The sequence below is a fragment of the Mytilus galloprovincialis genome, chromosome 7 (assembly GCF_965363235.1).
Source record: "Mytilus galloprovincialis chromosome 7, xbMytGall1.hap1.1, whole genome shotgun sequence".
In the NCBI taxonomy this organism is placed as follows: domain Eukaryota; kingdom Metazoa; phylum Mollusca; class Bivalvia; order Mytilida; family Mytilidae; genus Mytilus; species Mytilus galloprovincialis.
This window is the reverse complement of record NC_134844.1, coordinates 38,811,583-38,833,363: the sequence shown is the minus strand read 5'-3', so window position 1 is coordinate 38,833,363 and position 21,781 is coordinate 38,811,583. Positions and strand designations below refer to the sequence as shown.

Here is a 21,781-nt window from a genome sequence, read left to right as displayed (position 1 = left end):
TATCATTTTCAAGTTTACTATCCACGGTGGTCACAGAGTTTATTAAATAGAGAGAGTCTGTATACTATATCAATGACCACCATGGATCGATTAGAAAACTTATAATTGAAAGTAAATACACTTTATTTATATAGTGAATGTTCATAATATACAGATAAGCGCTAAAATTATTCATGTGCACTTTTTATACCTTTTCTGAAATTCTCCAGTCATTAAATCTTTTACAAAATTCATTGATTACAAAAAAAAAGAAGATGTGGTATGATTGCCATGTTGACAACTCTCCACAAGAGACCAAAATGACACAGAAATTAAAAACTATAGGTCATCGTACGGCCTTCAACAACGAGCAAAGACCATACCACATACTCAGCTTTAAAAGGCACCGAAATGAAAATGTAAAACAATTCAAACGAGAAAACTAGCGGCCTTATTTATGTACAAACAATGAACGAAAAACAAATATGTAACGCATAAACAAACGACAACCACTGAAGTACAGGCTCCTTACTTAAATGTTCATAACATACTAAATGTATATTCATATTGAAATTGATAGAAAACCACACATTGGGAATTTTGGAAATAAAGGAGGAGGGATTAAAAAAAAATTTTCCTGTCCCCAATAACCTATGATTTATGATAACAACACTTTACATACTTTAAACTACGCTCTGAATGCCCGCGATTTCGCGGGTGTGTTCTAGTAACAATTTATAAAAGTAGACCATCATAGGTCAAGGTACAGTCTTCAATACAGAGCCTTGGCTGACATAAAACAGCAACCTATAAAGGACCCCAAAAATTAGTAGTGTTAAACCATTCAAACAGGAAAACCAACGGTCTATATAAAAAACGAGAACAAGAAACACTTATGAACCACATCAACAAACGACAGCTACTGAACATCAGATGTCCTTTTAATGGCACTGTCCTAAAGGAATATATAGTTTGCAGTCTTTCATAATATTCTAACATGAACTCTGTGGATTTAAAAAAAAACAATTTTTTACTAAACAATATTGACATTTAAACAAAATAACCAACTGATAATGAAGAAATAGTAATTGCATAAAACTGTTGATTGGCACTTATATCTATAATTTATGTTTAAGATACCTGTGCTGGTGAGGTAGCTAAGTTTATTGGTAAGAGAGGTGTGTTTATCATTGGTCATATAAAACCTGCAATAATGGGAGTTAATATCACTGTGACAACTAAAGGAGTACAGGCACCTTCTGTTTCTGTTGATTCAGCTGCTAATGGTGGATTTAAGTAAGCAATTTTAAAAATAGTGAAAAATAATTTGAAAAAAAACTGCAATTTATAAGACACAGCTAGGAGTAGTTGAATGGAATTACAATGTAGGTACAAACTAAATGTTGCTTTTATTCTAAACATTTCATCTAAAATGAAAGAAAATAAAAACAGATAATTAGCACTTTATTATTTTGATAGAGAGGCACTAATATCTTTTCTTTGATTTGCTGTTTTTCAATGTCTGCTTTATTCCTGAAGTTTATATGAAGTTGAACCTCTCATCTCTTAAGGTTTCACTAGAAATTAGCTTTGTCTCCTTGGAAGGTCAAAAGTGTAATAAGTTTATAACATATCTGTATATATATACAAGTTACCTGATGATATAATAACAAAATTAAAGTTTGAGAGACATATCTGTATATATACAAGTTACCTGATGATATAATAACAAAATTAAAGTTTGAGAGACATATCTGTATATATACAAGTTACCTGATGATATAATAACAAAATTAAAGTTTGAGAGACATATCTGTATATATACAAGTTACCTGATGATATAATAACAAACTAATATAACATATCTGTATATATACAAGTTACCTGATGATATAATAACAAAATTAAAGTTTGAGAGAAGGCTTTTTATTTCTAATGCAGCAAAAATACTGCAATCTGATTGGTTAATTACCCCGGTGTAAATAACACCCCACCCTGGTTCACCCCGGGATAAATAAAATTTTGCCAAAAATTTCAGAAATTTTTTTTTGCCAAGATTAAAAAAAAAAAATAAAAAAAAAAAAATAATCAAAATAAAATGTTAAAAAAATTTAAAAAAAAAATTTTTTAAAAATTTTAGAAAATATTTAAAATTTTTTTTCCCCGGAAAACTCAAAGAACACAAAAATTTTCTCAATTTTTCAAAAAATTATGTAAAAAATATTTCACAATGAGCAGCAACATGGACATTGAAAAAATGTTACCCTGTAAATTTTTCATTACCTTTTTTTCAATTTTACATCCTGGTTTCAAAATGAGTATAGGAATTGTTCATTAGAAATAAATTCGTTATCTTGGTGTAATCAGGGGTGTACGGAATTTTACACCGTTGTTGAAAATTCATACACCCATTCGGCTCCGCCTCAGGGTGTATGAATTTTCAACAACGGTGTAAAATTCTGTACACCCCTGATTACACCAAGATAACTAATAGTATTCTCTACATTGTTAGGATAAAAAATTGTAAATAAGGTTAAAATCATAACTTGAAGAATTGGAATTTTACAAAATGTTTCCAAGAAAGCCATGTCTAAAATGAGAAAAAAATATAATCCATCAAACTATTAAGTGAGTCTACTGTATTGAAAAATGAAAATAACAATGGACTTGATTTTGAAATTGATTGCACATATTAATGTTGTTTTAAGGATTGGACCACTTCACAAAGGAAATGACTATGAAGTTACTGCAGAGAAACATGGTTATGTGTTTGTAAAACAAGATGGTGAAATGGCTGTATTTTCTGCTTATAAACTGGGAGAAATCTCTGTAAAGGTTAGTTATATCAAATGGACCACATTTTGTGATTTTAATAATTGTTGCTAAGTTTCTGTTGGTAGCTGTCTGAATGACTTATATAGATACATGATATAAAATAAGGAGGTGATACAATTGTCAATGAGACAACAATCCATTAGAAGAAAAAAAATGACTTAAATGCTAGCAACTATAGGTCGATATATGGCCTTCAACAATGAGCAAATTCCATACCACATAGCAATATATGAATGGCCCCAACAACAAAATGAAATACAATTCAAATGAGAAAACCAACAGCCTGATTAATGTACCAAAATAGATTAAAAAACAAATATTATCTACAGTAACAAGCCACAACCACTGAATTACTGACTCCTGACTTGGGACAGGCACATAAAGAATACGACAGTTGAACAAGTTAGTACTAAACCCTCCCCCAACCTTGAACAGGGATGCAACAGTGTAACATGATAACAAACTATAGAATATAGATGAGAATAAGCTTATTCAAAGGATTATTAAGCTATCATAATCTTATTATTGGTCACCATGTTACATTTTGTATTAATATTAAATGGTGACATCAAATATATGATGACCCTTGGTTAAATAAACTATTTAAAATCCTGGAGATTTGATATTGAATTAAAACATCATTGAACTAGGTTGGAATTGAGATTTAATCTGATTTTTGCACCTATATTGTTTTACAGGTGGTAGACAAAGTAGGGACTGCTCTCCCTGGAGTGGTGTTGTCCCTCAGTGGAGATAAACAATACAGAAGTAATAATATTACACAAGAAAATGGTACCATAGTCTTCCCTGAACTGGTAATTAAACATTGTATTGTTCTCTATATGTTAATGAGGTACCATTGTCTTCCCTGAACTGGTAATTAAACATTGTATTGTTCTCTATATGTTACTGAGGTACCATAGTCTTCCCTGAACTGGTAAGTCACTATTTTATTGTTGCACTCTATATGATACTGGGGTACATTATAACCTTCTTGTAATTTCCTTTAATTTTCATCTGATAAAACACTGTTTAAAATTTCTTTCTACAACAAATGCACTCTTTAAAGTTCAATTATACTCTATATTTATGCTACTTCAATTCTTCAATTCATAAAAGTGAGCTTTTTCATAAGAATGAAAATTGCAACCCAGACTGACCTTGCCTATTTTCAGGTCTGTAACCAGTAACAAGATATTTGTCCTTTTACTTAATATTTAAGAATACCAAAAAGAGCAAAATATGTTATATATTGAATTTAGTCTTACAATTTGTCTTGAAAATAAGATCAAGAATCGTAGGAAGACCAAGAATATTTGAGAATATGGTACATTTTTTTATCAAATAGCAGAAAAAATGAGACATGAATTTTTTATAGCTTTTCAGTCACATATGTTTTATATTTGTAGGGACCTGGTAAATATTTCTTGAGATCTATGATGAAAGAATACCAGTTTGAACCAGCATCCCAGCTGATAGAAGTATTAGAAGGTACCACAATGAATATCACTATCAGTGGAAAGAGAGTAGCATTTAGGTAGGTTGTCTCAAGTCTTTTTATTTTAGACCCTTGCAAAGAGTTTCCTTTTGAAAACCAACATGATATATTAATGATGGAATGAGGGTCCTTAAACATTTTATCAGATTGTTTGCTGTAAATCAATTTCGCTGCTTTCCCTACTTTTGCCTGTTATTAGTTACCTTTTATCTTCTGTTGTTATACAATACTTTTAAAATCAATTACAAACGAAAGTGAACCAACGCCTGGTGAGTCGGTAGTACGGTAGAGTCCATAAAGTGGATACCCGAGGGTATGCAGGGTCGTTATGATAAAAAACATAAAATGTAGAGAGTCTTATAACAACAACACTTTAGGGACTCTCTAAAATACTTTTAAAAGATCTCAGCTAATAAAAGGTACCAAAAGTTGCTATAATCTTAATCATAAGCTAGATCAAATGTTAAATAATTACTGAACTTTATACTTTAACATTATAATGCCAAAGTTCCATGTGATAAAAAGAAATTAACATCTAAAAAATCATTTTATAAAATCTTGATATCATCATCTATTATTTATTCAATCAAGCTGAAAACCACTTTCTTACATTGTAGTTGTTATGGCCAAGTTACTTCATTGAATGGAGAGGCTGAACAAGGAATAATTGTAGAAGCTATGGGAGAAGGAGAAGGGTGCTCCTTGTTCCAGGAGGAATCTAAAACAGACCAAGAAGGACTTTATCGTATAAGAGGTCTTCAGGTAAGTAACAACATTTCATCAGGTAATGTAGTTTTCAGAAGTTAAGTGAGGTCACTTGAAAAATATACTGTTATTTCATAAATTGTGGTACAGCTCATAATTTAAGAAGAGTATAAATGAAGTTCCTTAAAATTTTATGCATACTTTTCAGATAATTATAGAATAACTAATACGAGGATTCCAATGTTTAAAAACATTTATTTAGTGACCAAACAACACATTAATTCACAAATTGCTCTATTTGTCAGTGTTGTTTTTATATTTGAATTCTTGAATTAGTTATTCTTACCTATTGCATTGACTTTCAAGGTTAATAAAGTATTTAAAATAAGGAACTACAGTTTTTTCAACACATTCTGAATATAAGAATAAGGAGATGTTGTATTTGTATAACAAATTATAAGTCACCATATGGCCTACAACAATGAGAAAAACCCATGCTTTAATGTAGGCTATAAAAGACCTTAACATCAAAGATGTGAACGAATTCAAATGAGAAACTAACAGCCTATGTATAACAACACAACATATATAAAACATATAGCAGACATGAACCAATAACAACCACTGAATTACAGGCTCCTGACTTGAGACCGGCAGATACAGAATGGGAACATGTTTGTGAAAGCTCAACCCTTCCTTTTGAAGGGAAAGGTCACACATTGTCTTACAACATCAAAGGAGTAAAAGTACAGAATTTATTTTACATGTGAAATACACCCCCCCCCCTTTTTCCTTTTTTTTTTTTCGCTCTAACTGAGTTTTGAAGGGGAATGTATTATACATTGTAATAATCCTTTGATGAGATTGTAGATGAAAAACTGCCTATTGAATTTTTTTTTGAGGATCCTCCAATCATCTACAATAAACAGTTGTAATTGAAAGATAATTTTATTAAATGTATTTTTCTTTACAGCCAAAATGTACTTATGTCATCAGACTGAAAACTGAAGTTAACAAACATATAGAAAGATCAGCACCAAAATCCAGAAATATTATGGTATGTAGAATTGTGTCTTAGAAATAAGGTTCTCAGAACACTCTTTTACTAGATTATAAGGCATTTTATTTTTAAAATAAAATCTATGCTGTCAGAAGAATAGTCAGTATGTACCAAGTGTAAAAATTTGTTTATACTGTGCACTCATTGAGCCTTAAAGTGTGAGAAAATAAAAAACTTGAGTTAGAATAGAAGGGAAATTTCAGGGTTGCAGTAGCCAGTGCCCAAGCAATCCGTCATGTTATAGACTTGAAGCTCCTAATTCCTGCAATATTATGAAATGTATGGGTAATAATTTGGGACAAAACAGTATGCTGTTCTAAGTAATACCAAACTGAATTCTCCATTCATTTAGGTTTCTGATAGAACTTGCTTAAGATACATAAGATGCTTTTTAAAATATTTTTTTTAGTATTTCAGACATCACTTTTTACATGTATAGTTTCCAGATAATGTGATTATTACATAAATATAACTGAAATTTACTTCCTTTAAAAAGATGTAATGACCAATGTGTGTGATTTTATCATTACAGATAGAGAATTCTGATTTCACTGGAGTTAACATCATTGCGTTCCGTAAGATGAATCAGATGGACATCAGTGGGAATGTTGTCTGCCATGATGATTACCTGTCCACTCTAAAGGTAAAATACACATAACAGATAAACTCACAAGTAGCCATATAGTACTGGTAGCCACTAATGGATATCCATATCAAATTAATAATAAATTAATTAATTACTTTAATGTTGGTCTGCACTATGGCAAATTAGTATGCATATGTCTGTTTATATCTCTTTTGTAACAAACAAAAAAACCACCTTCTCATTAGATGAAAGCAACCCTATATGGGCAACATACTTTCATGTACGTTTATAATATCTTACTGTTGTGATGACATGTTAAATATTTGAATAAGATGTGGAAGGAATGCCAATGAGACAACTAGTTACAATAAGATAAATGTAAAATACATGGAAGTAATGCAAAACAATAAAGTCAACTTAACCTAAGCATGTTTTAACTATTGGTAGAGAAAAAACTACATAATGTACAACTGGATAATCTATAATCGACTTGTTTTTATTTAAATGAGACAAACTCAACTGCTACAGACTGCATGAAGATCAGCCTTTCTTATAGTCAAATTACCATTTCCAAAGCTCCTTAATTTTATAAAATCAAGTATACCCAATTCTTTTGTAGATACATTTATACAGAGATGACAATGTAGATTCACCAATACACACAGTAAACATGGGTGTGACATCATTCTTCTTTCTGCCATCTTTACCTATAAGTAATGAGGTAAGTAAATGATACACAAATCATGGACATACAAAAAGTAAGAGGTTACCAAGGTGCTGAAAAATGTATAAAGTCAAAGAAAGGCAGACAGCACTATGGTTTAAAAGAAAAAACAAGGTTTACAGATAAACTGTTCATAAATCGCATAAAAAAAGAACTAGTAATTTATCAAAATGAATCCCACTTAAAAATAAATTGTGAACTCTGGTGTTCCAAAAAGTAAAGCTGTTGCAGCCCCACTAATAGTAACATTCTCCTTTACATATGTCTGGCTGGGTTTGGACTTGTTGTTTTAAAAAGTTTTGGGAAGGTATCCTGTTTTCCTTGCTTGATTTGAATTAAAAATGTGCATATAAGAGATTTAGGGAAGGGGAAGAAACCTATTGATTTTTGGGTTAATGGATCAAAGTTCAAGGTCACTTAATATTAAAATAAATTGTTTTATCATTTATACAGGTGACATATTTTTGATAATTATACAAGTTTATGTGTTCCACTCACCATAGTAGTTATTTTGATCCCTTGGAATAAAAATGTTTTCTCTCAATAAAATTACAGTTTGTGGCACTTTAGTTGGCATTGTCTGTGTTTCACTTGCATCATGTTGGGGTTTGGCTGTACCCATTAATGCCATGAAAACATTCCTCACAATAATAAATCAATGTATCAATTTCTTATAATGACTCTAATATGATTTTTTTTTTGCATTTCAGAAATATCTAATAAGAATAGAGAGTTCATTATCTAGATCATCATATGATTATACATTACCAGAAATAGAGTTTTTAGCTAATCAATCTTATAAACATTTTACAGTAGATTTTACGCCACAGGTATGTTAGAAAATTAACTTAGTCATATACTTTACAAGTAAACAGAATATCTTAAGCATTTCTTCTGCTTCCATTAATTTTGAAATTTAGACTCCAATATAATTTGGCAATCATAGGATTCATTTTTGTTAAGCCTTCAGCTTTTGTTGAAAAAGCAAGACACAGCTATCCTACATTCGGCCATTGTCATTGGCGTTGTCCACAAATATTCACTATGTGGTTAAAGTTTTTGAAAAATTAATACCTTTCTTAAAATATCTTGGATATCTACCAAACTTGGACAGAAGCTAGTTTATGATCTTAAGATAGTTTTCAATAGGTAAATTTTGTATAAAAAAATATCCTGTTTTTTTCGTATTTTCTTATAAACGGACTTAGTTTTTCTGCCAGTTAACATTACATTCACTCTGGTTAAGGTTAATGAAATTTTTATAACTTTCTTAAATTATCCTGGATATCAAACAAACTTGGACAGAAGCTTGTATATGATCATAAGATGGTATTCAGAAGTAATTTTGTAAAAAAAAACCCTGTTTTTCCATATTTTACTTATAAATAGACTTAGTTTTTCTTCAAGTTAATATTACATACAGTCCGCAGTTAAAGTTCTTAAAACATTTATTAGATTTATAAAGTAGGCGAGACACTTGGTTCCGTGGAACTCCATACACATTTTTTATCTCTTTATCTATTTTGTTGAAGTAAAAGCTTGATTGACTTCAGTACTGAAAGGTAAATAAGAATTACCACTTACTGTAGATCAAACTAGAAAAACTGAAATTCATAATATCCTGCTACCTAAATAAAGGTGGTGAAAAGTTCTATATGTATAATTGAAAATTGTCACAAATTATAAGATTAAAATGACAGACATGATTAAGTTAAAAGTTTAAGCAAGTTTAATCATAATCCCAATTCAGACTAACTTCCAATTATTGCTTAATTTTTGTTTGTTTAATGCCAAGTAGCAAATTTCTTCATGCATATTTATGATGAGAATGAATTAACAGTTAATACAAAAGGAAGATTCTACCAGAAAAAGATGGATATTGTCAGCCCCTGAAAATTAGGGCATGTTTGATAGGGACCAAAGTTTTGCCTTGCATCAACATCACCTACGAACCACCTACAGAGATGTTGCAAGGGTGCATGACATGAAATTTAGACATTCCTCTTAGAAGAGAATTCAAAATATCTATTGAAATATTTAATGTTGATTCCTGGGTAAAAATTACATCAACAAATCTTAACCCAATTGGCCACTTAGACCTGAAAACTATTGTAACAGTTTGATTTATATTGTTTATTCTGCCAATTATCTCATTAAACCTTTCTTTTTTTGGGGGGAAATAAGGTATAAAAAGGGAAATACTTTTGACATGATTGACATTTTTCTTAGGAAGAAAAAATCTGCAAACAAAATTTTGTGTTGTTGTTAATTGAATTCACACTGGTAGATAGTGTTGTTTTGGCAACTAAGTGGTTTAGCAGTACAAGTTCCTGTGAGTATAATGTATTGTAAACTTATTTTGGGTCAAAGGGAAAAATTGTTCATGTAAGCATTTTAGTGTTTTTGTTAATATTGATTTAAACAGTATTTTGAATAGAAATAAGGACTGATCAGTTAACATTAAATTAAGTATTTTGTATTTATTTTTTTCAGAGGAAATCACTTGAACAAGAATTAAATCAAGGATCATTCCTTATACTACCTTTGACCTTACTGTTAGCCTATGCTATCTATAATTATCAAACTGTAAGTATAAAGTTAATATATCATTTTCAATATAAAACTGAACTGTTGGCATTTTTTGTCTGGTGTTGACTAAGTAAAATAAGCCAGACTAAGGTGTGTTGTTTTCACCATCGATGTTGGTGGTGTTAATCATATATTAGTGTATGATTGGGTAAGTTTATGAACCACTAGTGGTAGGTCAATGATATTTCTTATGCACTAGTATAAGCATTGGAGCATCTCATTTCCATTGAGATAATTTAACACCACCACTCCTCCTCAGTCATGTTTCATGGACTTCAATGATAGCCTTTGTGTTTAAATATTGCCATTTTAATCACTTGCATCATATTTTTAAAATTGTAAAAAGTGAGACATTTCTTTGTGTCAACAGTTTGTTTCTCATCTAACAATGATGGAGGGACCTGCCTGAAAAGCCACCTCATCCAAGTATTTTATGTTATTAACTTTTTATTGATTTTCTTTAATTGTTTTTATTTTTGTGACCATTGGGTTGCTATGTGTTGGTTTTATTCCTTCTGTAAATTATTTTCTTTGATCCTTTTCTAGATTTTTACTACTCAGTATGTCAGGTTGATGATATGGCACACACAAAGCTTAAATTGTAAATGATTCAAAAGAAAAAAGAAAGATATGTATTTTAGTAAAGATGGAATTTTGCAAATCAATATTTTTCTTAGATTAAACCGACTCATCAATTATGTTGTTTTTTGTGTAGGTTTAAATTTCTTTTAAATCTAATTACAAAAATATTGTGTTACCTTGATAAATTTCATAAACTTTAATATTCTGTTACAAAAATATAATGTTACATTGTAACACAATATATTTGTAACAGAAAGTTACGAAATTTCTAAAACTTGACATATTTCTAAATATTCTAAATTGTGCACTTAATCTCTTTTTCAGCTTTTACCTTTTATGTTAAGATCAGTTCAACAGATACAAACAATGTTAACAGTAAACCAGGCTGATTTGGTCCACACTTCACAGAGCCGAGGAGGGGGAGAAGGAGGTGATTCATCATTGTACAGTGAACAGGCTCAAGCAGCTAAAAAGAAGACTAAACCAAGAAAAACATAAACTATTAAAAAAACTTAGGATTGATTTTAAATTATTTATAAATAACTTTATTATGCTTAATATCTCCACTGTGGATTCAACATTATTCCTGGGGTGCCATTTTTTATTGATTCTGTGGATATACTGAAACCAGGAGTTTTCAATGAAGATATTTTTTTTCTATAGGCTTATATACAAACCTTTGCAAAATTATGATATCAAATATCCTTGAAAACTCCATTTTTCCCCAATCCACGAAAAATTAAAACCTACAAAGGTAAATGAATCCACAGTAATATTCATCAGAGATTTTATAAGTTTTTAAATTTCAATCAGTTATTTCGCGAAAAAAAATAATATTGGTTATCTTTGTTTTATACTTGTCTTTTTTGTTGCTATTATAAAAGGGATAATCATAAGATATTTGAAATATTTGGTTATTAAAAATTTGAAATAAACATAAACATAAGATATTTGAAATCTTTGAAATCTTTGGTAATGAACAAAGATCTAAACATTTATCTAGTTGATAATTTGTATTTAACTCAAATATTTTTTTATACATTATGGAATGAAATACTTTATAGTAAAATCATTTTTAGTCTGAATTTTCATTTCATTTTATCAGAAGCATACGAATCATTGTACATTCCCTTTGTATTATTCTAACTTACTACATACACATTCTTTTGGTTCTCCATATCATATATTACATGTAATGTAATGCTTACTCAATATGTGTGAGCTATTGGTAGAAAAATAGGTGTTGAGAGGTTTCATGCTTGAAATGTAACTTTCATAAAGTATATTTTACTGTTATGAGAAATGATGAATAATTTTATTGACTGAAAACTCAAAAATATGGGTTATGAATTTAAATGTCAGAATAAAATCTTTTTTTATAGGAAATACATTTGTATATTTGTAATGTTTGTCATTGTATTTATTTAAACAGAACCTATTGTTTTTCTGAAAGTAAAGTTGAGTGCTTAACCATTATTGTGTTTCTTCTGCATAGATCACTGTAGAAGACTAGCCAATTTAAAATGCCATCAGTGTGTATGTTGTTGTTGAGATTCATAAATGAAGAAAATGTATGAAATTGATGATCCTATGATGAACTATGTTGTATATAATATTTCTAAACAGTGTAATATTTATTTGTTCAGAAATAGAGAAATTATTAATCAAGACATGATTGTTTATAGTATCATTTTTTAAGAATAAATTTATTTTGATGAATGAAAGACATGTTATAGGACTGTCAAATTTACGAACACTGATTCAAGTTACTGTCTTCTAGAAATTACATATCAATTTATAACTTATGGTAAGAGGTACAAAAAATGACCATCTCAAGTATGTTAAAAAACAAATAAAAGGGCTGCATAACTCAGTAATGTAGCTAGAGTATACAGATATATCCAGGACATTGTTGGGTGGACATCGACCGTGTATGAGAAATTTTTAGGTTAAACAAAAATATGATTAAGAAGAGAAAGGATAACATTAAAGTTCTACCAATTATACATTTTCCAATACCAAAGCATAATCAACATGCCCATTAAATCAATCAAAAATTTAAAGACAAAAATAAAACTGCAGACAAATGTGTTTCATATTCATTTATTCAATACAGCTTCATCTGTATTCACAAAGTCCTTGGTGCATTTTAAAGTTCTTGTAATTTGTTTATGTAAAAATTAAGTAATAATCTCCAATGCAGAACAAATTCAATGAATACAAGGAAGGAACAAGTTGTTTTTTTGTCATATCCGCAGAAGTTTTTTGTATGAAATTGTTAGTCAGAATATAAGTGCATATTGTTGAGTGTTTTGATAGAGACTACATTATATGAAAAGAAACTTTTATTAGTAAAATGTGATAAAATGTTTTATGCAACTTTTAGTTTGTTTTTAAGCAGGTAATCAAATGAGAGATTTTATCCGCACAACATTTTTAAAATGTAGTTTTAAAAAATTGTGTGATTTTATTAGCTCACCTGGCCTAAAAGGCCATGTGAGCTTTTCTCATCACTTGGCGTCCGTCGTCGTCGTCGACGTCGTCGTTAACAATTTTTCAAACATCTTCTCCTCTGAAACTACTGAATGGATTTGAATGAAACTTAGCATGATTGTTCCTTAGATTATCCTGCACAAAGTGTGTGCTTCGATTTTTGATCCGTCAAAAAACATGGCCGCCGTTACTTAAAATAGAACATAGGGGTCAAATGCAGTTTTTGGCTTATATCTCAAAAACGAAAGCATTTAGAGCAAATCTGACATGGGGTAAAAATGTTCATTAGGTCAAGATCTATCAGCCCGGAAAATTTCAGATGAATCATCCAAACCATTGTTGGGTTGCTGCCACTTAATTGGTAATTTTAAGGAAATTTTGCAGTTTTTGGTCATTATCTTGAATATTATTATAGATAAAGATAAACTGTAAACAGCAAAAATGATCAGCAAAGTAAGATCTACAAATAAGTTAATATGACCAAAATTGTCAATTGACCCCTTAAGGGGTTATTGTCCTTTAATGACAATTTTTCACAATTTGTTCATCACATTTGCTAACTTTAAAAAATCTTCTCCTCTGAAACTACTCAATGGATTTGGATGAAACTTAGCATGATTGTTCCTTAGATTATCCTGCACAAAGTGTGTGCTTCGATTTTTGATCCGTCAAAAAACATGGCCGCTGTTACTTAAAATAGAACATAGGGGTCAAATGCAGTTTTTGGCTTATATCTCAAAAACGAAAGCATTTAGAGCAAATCTGACATGGGGTAAAAATGTTCATTAGGTCAAGATCTATCAGCCCTGAAATTTTCAGATGAATCAAACAAACCATTGTTGGGTTGCTGCCACTTAATTGGTAATTTTAAGGAAATTTTGCAGTTTTTGGTCATTATCTTGAATATTATTATAGATAAAGATAAACTGTAAATAGCAAAAATGTTAAGCAAAGTAAGATCTACAAATAAGTCAATTTGACCAAAATTGTCAATTGACCCCTTAAGGAGTTATTGCCCTTTAAAGACTTTTTTCACAATTTGTTCATCATGTTGACTTACTTTAAAAAATCTTCTCCTTTGAAACTGCTGTATCAATTTCAGCCAAACTTAGGCTAAATGAGTTTCAGAGTATCTAGTATAAATTTTATATTTCATTTCCTTGTATGTCAGAAACATGGCTCCTATGGCTAAAATAGAACATAGGAGAAAATGATTTTTTTTTTGCTTTTGAAGAAAATAGGACGATTCAAGGAACATTTAAATAAATTGAAAAGCCAAAATAATCATTGATGAGAGATTTAACCAAAAAAATTAAGGTGAGCGATTCAGGCTCTTGAGAGCCTCTTGTTTTAGATCTTTTGAATTCGGAACCTGTTTCTTGCTCTATTTATAATGTTTCCTGCATACCAGATAACTTTCAGAATTAGTACAGAACCAACAATATATCTAAATAACAAAGTACCATAGCACATTCACTATATTGTACAAAACAGAGGGAAGGAATATTAGTCATTGTGCAGCTTTGTTACAAATGAATCTGACTGTTAATTGTGGAAGATGATGCATGAATTTGTGTGGGGTTAGATGACCAACTATGGAAGTGTTATTATTGCTAATGAGACATCTGTCCACCTGAGTCCAAATCATATAACCCTCTTACCACAGCTCGACATCTGTGACGTTAGATGTCCAACAATGATGTCATGCCATAATGACTGTTACATTTGGGACCCATTGATGTAACATGTAACCATGTTTGATCTTTAGTCTTTCATTTGAATAAGATACAGCACTGAGGAGAAGTTTGCATAAATTAAAACATGGACATATGTGTTTGTCCCTCCGGCAGTCGGTGTGGACACATGTGTCCCTCTGGCAGCAAAAGGGGTAACTACAGGTCACCAAACTCTTGCGGTAACTGTCTTGTATTACAACGCCATTCTTCAGTGCATGTTAAAACATAGAATAAAATATAGTAGTCTGGTAGTCCATTTTTTCTTCATTTATTTCTGTTTGATTAAAAATTTATGCTGAATTGAAACATATTTTTTTTAATGTTTCATCTTCTTTGGGATATAAAACCAGGAAAGTGCAAGGATACCATGATTACTGGAAGTGGTGTAGACTAGTTAAAACATGAAACATTAAGTAGAAAAATCAGTTGACTTCAGAGTTTCACAAGTTTTTACTCTTTGATGCATGAGCCACACTTTTTCCCCATTATATCACAATTTCACATCACTTCATACATATGGACATGAATAATTTTTTCTCTGTTTTATTCAAATTAGCTCTCGCTGCAATATAGCCTTTTTGTGCTAATGCGGCGTAAAGCAACCAACAATCAATCAATCTCTGTATTAATTTTTTTTTTTTTAGGTCAAAGATCAGTTATTTTGCATTTATAAAAACTATAGAGTAGTCAATTACAAAATTATAACCTGCTATATTGAGCAAAACCGATACTGTATAGTTAGCTATGAAGGGCAAAAAAATGTGAAACAATTACAACCAAAAAAAAAACAGCAGCTAGAATTATGACAATAAAAGAAACCAAAAAATGACAAACTGTAACCAGACAACCACTGAATTACAGGCTCAGGGCTTTGGACAGACACATAGAATGGGGTGGGGTTGAGCATAGTTGTGAGTGCCTAACATTCCCCTAATTTTAGAAAGTGGCATAACAGCCCAACATAAGAGATAATTAAAAATCAGATAAAATTGGACTCATTAGATAAAGCATGTGCCATAAGGAGTAGCAAGGACTAAGTAAGTAAGATATTGATAAGCATGAAGTTAAAGAAGAAGACCCACATGTCTCAGTGTACTTGCAGTTACTGAAACAATGAAAACTAACAAATGAGTTATGTTCCTTTAGCCTTTAATATCTAAGTATTTAAACTTTAAAAATATGTGATGGATCATAAATGTTTCATTTATTCCATTTAGCTAATATTATTAAGTTGTCATTTTAAAATGAGTCTGGAGCTTAATCAACATATATGAGTTTATAGCAAACAAAATGTGTTCACTCAGGGAGACAAAAATGATCAATCAACTTCAGATTTCAGTATCTGATAAGACTGACAAGCCGACTTAGTATCTTTGTGATTTAAAAGTCTTTAAAAGATATACCCTCTAACAATTTTTTTTTAAAATTCTTGATATGTTATTATTATGAAATGAAAAATTTAACATGAAAGGTTTCATTATGGTTACCAGCCTCATATAGCTATTTATTTTTGTGTGCATCTGGGACTATTATACTAATATATACTTAGTATAAGAGTCCCAGTGTGCATGAACAGAGGTTTTTCTTCAAAAAAAAAGTATAAAAATGTTTCTGCATTATTTTGAAAATTACTTGGTTTTATAACATTGCCTATTACAAAAGATTGTTTTATTAATTATTTTTATATCGCTTTTGTATTCATCCATCCATTCTCTTTTCATAAAATATATTTATATTTCTGAGGTTTTTTAACATGGGAGATAATTACGACTGAAAATTAAATAATGAAAACCTGGTACTGATTTTGCTTAGTGAGGGAAACCAGATTGGATTTTCCAAAATAGGGGAGACAATCTAATTCGAAATTATTAAACCCAAACGTCACGAGGGCAAAGTGCAAAGTGTATTGGTACACAAACAAGAACAACATAAAAAAAACTTCTGTATAAGAGATCAAAAATGGATTATAAGTGACAAAATATATTGAAAGGAAAAGTTCTAATGGATGCACTGGTTATAGACCCAGCAATTCAAGATGTCATAGGTTTGTAATTTTGACAAGTTAGAAAACTTTGACACATAAAAAGTTTTCATTGCAGCGATCGGTTCATCGTATTTTAAATACATGTTGACAGATGAATGTCATGGTTTAATAATAGAATGGTCATTTTTTACCAACTTTTAGCTTGATACTGTCATGTATAATTCAATTTCAGAAATATAAAGCGTTAAATTGGTAAAATAATGGTACAGTTCTTGACCTGGATACACGCCTCCTTATTTACTAACACTATAAAACAGTAACTGATTATAAAATGTAATAATTGATGATGACATTCACTCCACATGCCATCTTTTTTCAGCAGATGCCAAATTATATTTTTGGGGCCATATTTTTTATATCCTGGGCCACAATTAAAAATATTTTGTTTTGCCCAAACCCTACCCAAAGGTTGAGACAGTGGGTAGGTAGGTAGGCATTTTCTTTTTTTTTTTTTTAAAAAGAGAAATTGAAGTATCGGGTGTTTATTAGTCTTCATGCTTATCTGATTAAAAAAAAACTTCTTCAAATCAGGACAATAAAAGAATTTGAGTAGGCAGCTTTTTCTGGGTAGGTAGCGTTTGGGCAAACAAACCTATTCTTTTTTCATGGCCCTCTTTTCGTGTCTTTTCAATGTCTGGAATGAGTTTATAGCAAACAAAAGAAGTGATGACAAAGGTACAGTTTTTTTAGCGGGCCATCCTGTCATCCTTCACTTTTTCTGATTTCAAAATAATGTCAAATACTTATTATCATGATTATAATCATCAGATATACACTGTAGAGCTTTAGCAGTTATCTTACAGGAGTAAATATAGATAATACCTAATATGAGGCAGGCATTACCTGTAAATGGGGACGAAGTCTGTATGAATTATTTTTTTGTTACTTAAATATTTAAAAAAAAAAAGAAACGGAAATACCGTAACGCTTCCGATTTTGGTTCTATTTTTAGGGATTTTAGTTGTGACGTTACTTAAGTTATGACGTCATATGCAATGTAAACAAAGAAACGCTATCACCAGGTAACGTTTTTTCATATAAAGGAATTATTAAAAATGAAATTGGTATTGCGTTCCTTCCTATTTTATACTAGACTGATAAATATATATTTTACTCAATGTTTCATACAAACGAGACCAGAAAAAGGAAGTACATTGTAGATCTCTGCGCAGATACGGGAATTCAAAACATAACATAAAAAAAAAATGAACAATTTTAAGTTCATTAGTACAATGAAAATTTCGGGAAAATTTTCCCAATTTTTTTTTTTTATTGATTTTTCTACTGTTATTGGGGACTTTGTCCCCATATTAGCTAGTTTTCAAGTTACAATATACATGCACTTTATTAAATGATGCAAAAAAAAAAAAAAACAATTCTCAATAAACCTTTTCATTATTTATGAATCTGAGACACTTGACCTGAGAATTTACGCCATTTGAACTATTGAGGTTTTGGGTCAGATACAATGTACATGTATTTCTCAAGTGCAAATGTCTTGTGACATCAAAAGTTGACAGGAAAGTTGTGATGTCCAGTGGGTGGACATATACAAATGTAGCAATAAGATCTATCCCGGTAGAAAGAAATATTATCAGGAAGTGCAGATATACATTGTACAGATAAAATGAAAGAGTGTATCTCATACACAAACTTCAAGTTATCGCCATTTCAGGAAATAATCACTTTCTCACAAAATTTTATTAAGAAAACAGAAATTTTGAAAAATTTGTCTTCACAGACAAATTTCATTGTACATGCACATATGTCATGTATGTAGTATGCTGTTTCAGAATTAAAGTAATAAAGTAGTAATGTCTCTGAAAGTGATATTTGTGCATTTTAATTCAATTCCTACATTGTACTTGAAGGTTTAGTTTTTACAATTCTTGCTGGGGGTCTTTCTCTGAAGTTGAAATGAGTTGACCCAAATAGTTCAACAGAAGAACATACAAAATGTATGCTGTACGGTGACCTATAGTTGTTAATTTCTGTGTCATTTTGGTTTCTTGTAGATAGTTGTCTCATTCACAATCGTACCACATCTTCTTTTTTATGTGTATATATGTGTTGAACAATTTACCTCTTTCTAACACATCTTTGCTCTTCATTAACAATGTTGTCATCCTTTGAGACCCCAAAAATCATCTGAGAAATAGAGAATAGTGTAGTGGTGTTTCCATTCAATGTCAATGACACATTTCCCTTATTTGTTTCACTTAGACATGTAAGGCAGGTTGTAAAAATTATAACAAGCAGGAACAGTATACATGTACATGTTTGCAGACAAATGCATGCCAACAGAAAAATTTTTGTGAAATGAAATTGTTATTTTGCACAATGATCAAATGAAGAAAATGTGGAGATGCTATGGGTTCCATACCTGGCATATGAAATTGCATGACATTCTCTGAATGACAAACACTGAGAGCAAATAAATTTCGCTAAAAACATGCATAAATATTGATGTTTTACTAAAAACTCATTATCCCCCACAAATACAGTGTATAAGTTATGTTACAAATCTCATTAAATTATTCTCATCATGTAATTTTTGCCACTGGATTAAAACACTAATACATCATCGATATTGTCAAAGAAACATTTTATTTGTCAAATCGTGACTGGACCCCCTATCTAATTATTATGTTGTACACAGAGCAAGGTACTGTGCTGGCAAACTGACATTCTTCTGTCAAGGACAATCTGTCTGGTTTTCAAACTGCTATTTATACATTTTAAGCACTCAGGACTATCTTTATCTAACATATGGGCTAAACTGGTATTAAAACAATTTTCAACCCTGTAATACATATATGTGTCAATTAAAAAAAAATCTTGATTCTTCTACATGTTCTAGTTGTGATTTCAATTATTAGTTAAAAGTTTAAACACATGCACACACAATTTTATAGACATAATGAAAAAATAACGTTTCAACTTTGCATCTTACTATGTGACTAGAAAATAACTCATGTATACTTTTTATTGTCCATCATAAAAGTAGAAAATTCCAGTCCCATTCCTGCCTTTTAATATCAGACCCAAATTTGAATCAAATTAAGCCTTCCAGCTTGATGTCTAAACTTTTATAAGATTGTGTTTAGCCTTATCTTAGCTTCATTATTCCTGATGTTCATGATGTTAAAGATAAACAACATCATCACAATATTCAGCAACCACAGAAATTTATTTGAAGATTACCTTCAAATTTATTTGTAAGCCTTCCATCATATTCAATATTTCTAAAATATGATGTTTTGGTCTAATGTAATTTTTTCCTTTCATGGTTATAAAGAAGATATTTTGAAATTTAGAAAATTAGAAAAAATATAGAAATCCAATTGACCACCATACCTATTTTCATGTCAGTTTAAACCAGAAATCCAATTGACCACCATACCTATTTTCATGTCAGTTTAAACCAGAAATCCAATTGACCACCATACCTATTTTAATGTCAGTTTAAACCAGAAACTTAAACACACCATTTTTATTAGCTTTAAACTTATTACCATAATTATCAAACTGAACTTTTCAAGTTTTGTTATCACTTTGTACATTGTTCCTCTATAGAAATTTGGACATGACATTGCTCTGAATATATATATAATATATATAGGTTTAACAAATTTGAACAGAAAAGGATACTGTTCATACTGGTTTAATACATGAACATGATCAGATAATGAAAGTTCTGTTTTAACTTTACCAGTCAGTTATTTTTTTCTCTCACTATTGGGTTAAAAAGACACCAGCATGGTCAGGTGATTTGTAATTACATGTAATTGTAAGAGTTTTGTCCACTTCATGACTTGGTCAATTTTGATATTGTGTCAGATAACCCTTCAGTTCCACATGCATGATGAGGAATTCCTATTTTTTTTTTCTTGTAAAGTCCTGGAAACCACGTTTCTAAACTCTATTAAATGCTTGGTAATGGACATCTATTCAACAATTATTAGGGCCAAGAAGGTGAAATTCTGTTAATAAGTCCGTAATTTTTTCGTTTTTTTTTTTTTTTTTTCTAACTACAACCGTGTTATCAATCCTATTAAGCACCTCCTACATATTTTAATTAATGATGCATTTTGGGTACAAACTGTACTATTTAATATTCACTAAAAAAAGGGTTGGTCACACATTCGATTGAAATAGTATGATACTTTTAATTTCAAATTATGACAAATAAAAATTTTTCAGATTTAAAAAATGGCAAGATATTATCCAAAGTATTTTGTATTACTTTTAATGTACAAAAAAATTGATTAGTGAAATTTTACCATAAAATTTACGGTTAATAAAGTGATTTTCAGCTATTTGATTGTACATATATATTTTTAAAATTTTACACATCACTAGTCATTTTTTTCATTAATATTTGCATGACATGGGCTATAAAAGTTTGAACCGTTTATGTCTGCACTGAGTGATCTATGTCATGTTACCCAATAAATTTTGAACAATTTACAAACAGTTTTAATTATTGATTTAATTTTATAAATTTTCTGAAATGTTACTTTTAAAAATATTTTTTTAAGGATTGTAAAATTTGGAGTTTGACCATAAAATCCTGTGAAAAGATTAGTCAGATAAATCCAAAGAATGATCCCCTTTTCTTAAAAAAATTGCTTAAGGGGAGTAATTTTTGACATAAGTGTCGAATTTCATGCTTATGATGTCGCCAAATGAAGTAAAATTATCCAATTTCTTACACTATAGTGGTTTGACAATGATTAAGAATAAACATGATAAGAGAGAATATCTTTTCATTTTTAATAGTAATATGATAAGAGATACATTTATCTAAATTATTGTAGTTGTTGTGTAAAGTTTAGGGACATTGATCAAAGCTTATACATGTTATATGTAGCATGTCACTGTTAACGTAGAGAAATTGCAAAAACAGAAAAAGAAATATTTCATAAGCGTCTGTATCTTTTTAAGACA

At 30.2% G+C, this 21,781-nt stretch overlaps 2 protein-coding genes across 6 annotated transcripts in view; both read left to right on the top strand.

Moving 5' to 3' along the window:
• The window catches only part of LOC143082935 (BOS complex subunit NOMO1-like), a 34,962-nt gene extending 22,033 nt beyond the window's left edge, over positions 1 to 12,929 (top strand). The window contains exons 20-31 of one of the 2 annotated variants that reach the window (XM_076258978.1): positions 1,116 to 1,275; positions 2,688 to 2,814; positions 3,513 to 3,606; positions 3,668 to 3,690; positions 4,224 to 4,351; positions 4,930 to 5,074; positions 5,991 to 6,074; positions 6,610 to 6,720; positions 7,283 to 7,384; positions 8,098 to 8,217; positions 9,881 to 9,973; positions 10,883 to 12,929. In XM_076258978.1, coding sequence (XP_076115093.1) covers positions 1,116 to 1,275; positions 2,688 to 2,814; positions 3,513 to 3,606; positions 3,668 to 3,690; positions 4,224 to 4,351; positions 4,930 to 5,074; positions 5,991 to 6,074; positions 6,610 to 6,720; positions 7,283 to 7,384; positions 8,098 to 8,217; positions 9,881 to 9,973; positions 10,883 to 11,056 — 1,361 coding nt within the window. In that variant the 3' untranslated portion in view covers positions 11,057 to 12,929. Of the gene's footprint in view, positions 1 to 1,115; positions 1,276 to 2,687; positions 2,815 to 3,512; positions 3,630 to 3,667; positions 3,691 to 4,223; positions 4,352 to 4,929; positions 5,075 to 5,990; positions 6,075 to 6,609; positions 6,721 to 7,282; positions 7,385 to 8,097; positions 8,218 to 9,880; positions 9,974 to 10,882 lie in introns of both variants that reach the window. The other variant, XM_076258977.1, reaches the window with a different exon arrangement.
• Positions 12,930 to 16,651: 3,722 nt separating this feature from the next.
• Positions 16,652 to 21,781, top strand: part of LOC143082934 (myelin regulatory factor-like) — a 91,722-nt gene continuing 86,592 nt past the window's right edge. For 3 of the 4 annotated variants that reach the window (XM_076258971.1, XM_076258966.1, XM_076258965.1), the window contains exon 1: positions 16,652 to 16,831. In XM_076258971.1, coding sequence (XP_076115086.1) covers positions 16,789 to 16,831 — 43 coding nt within the window. In that variant the 5' untranslated portion in view covers positions 16,652 to 16,788. The remainder of the gene's footprint in view (positions 16,832 to 21,781) is intronic. The other variant, XM_076258967.1, reaches the window with a different exon arrangement.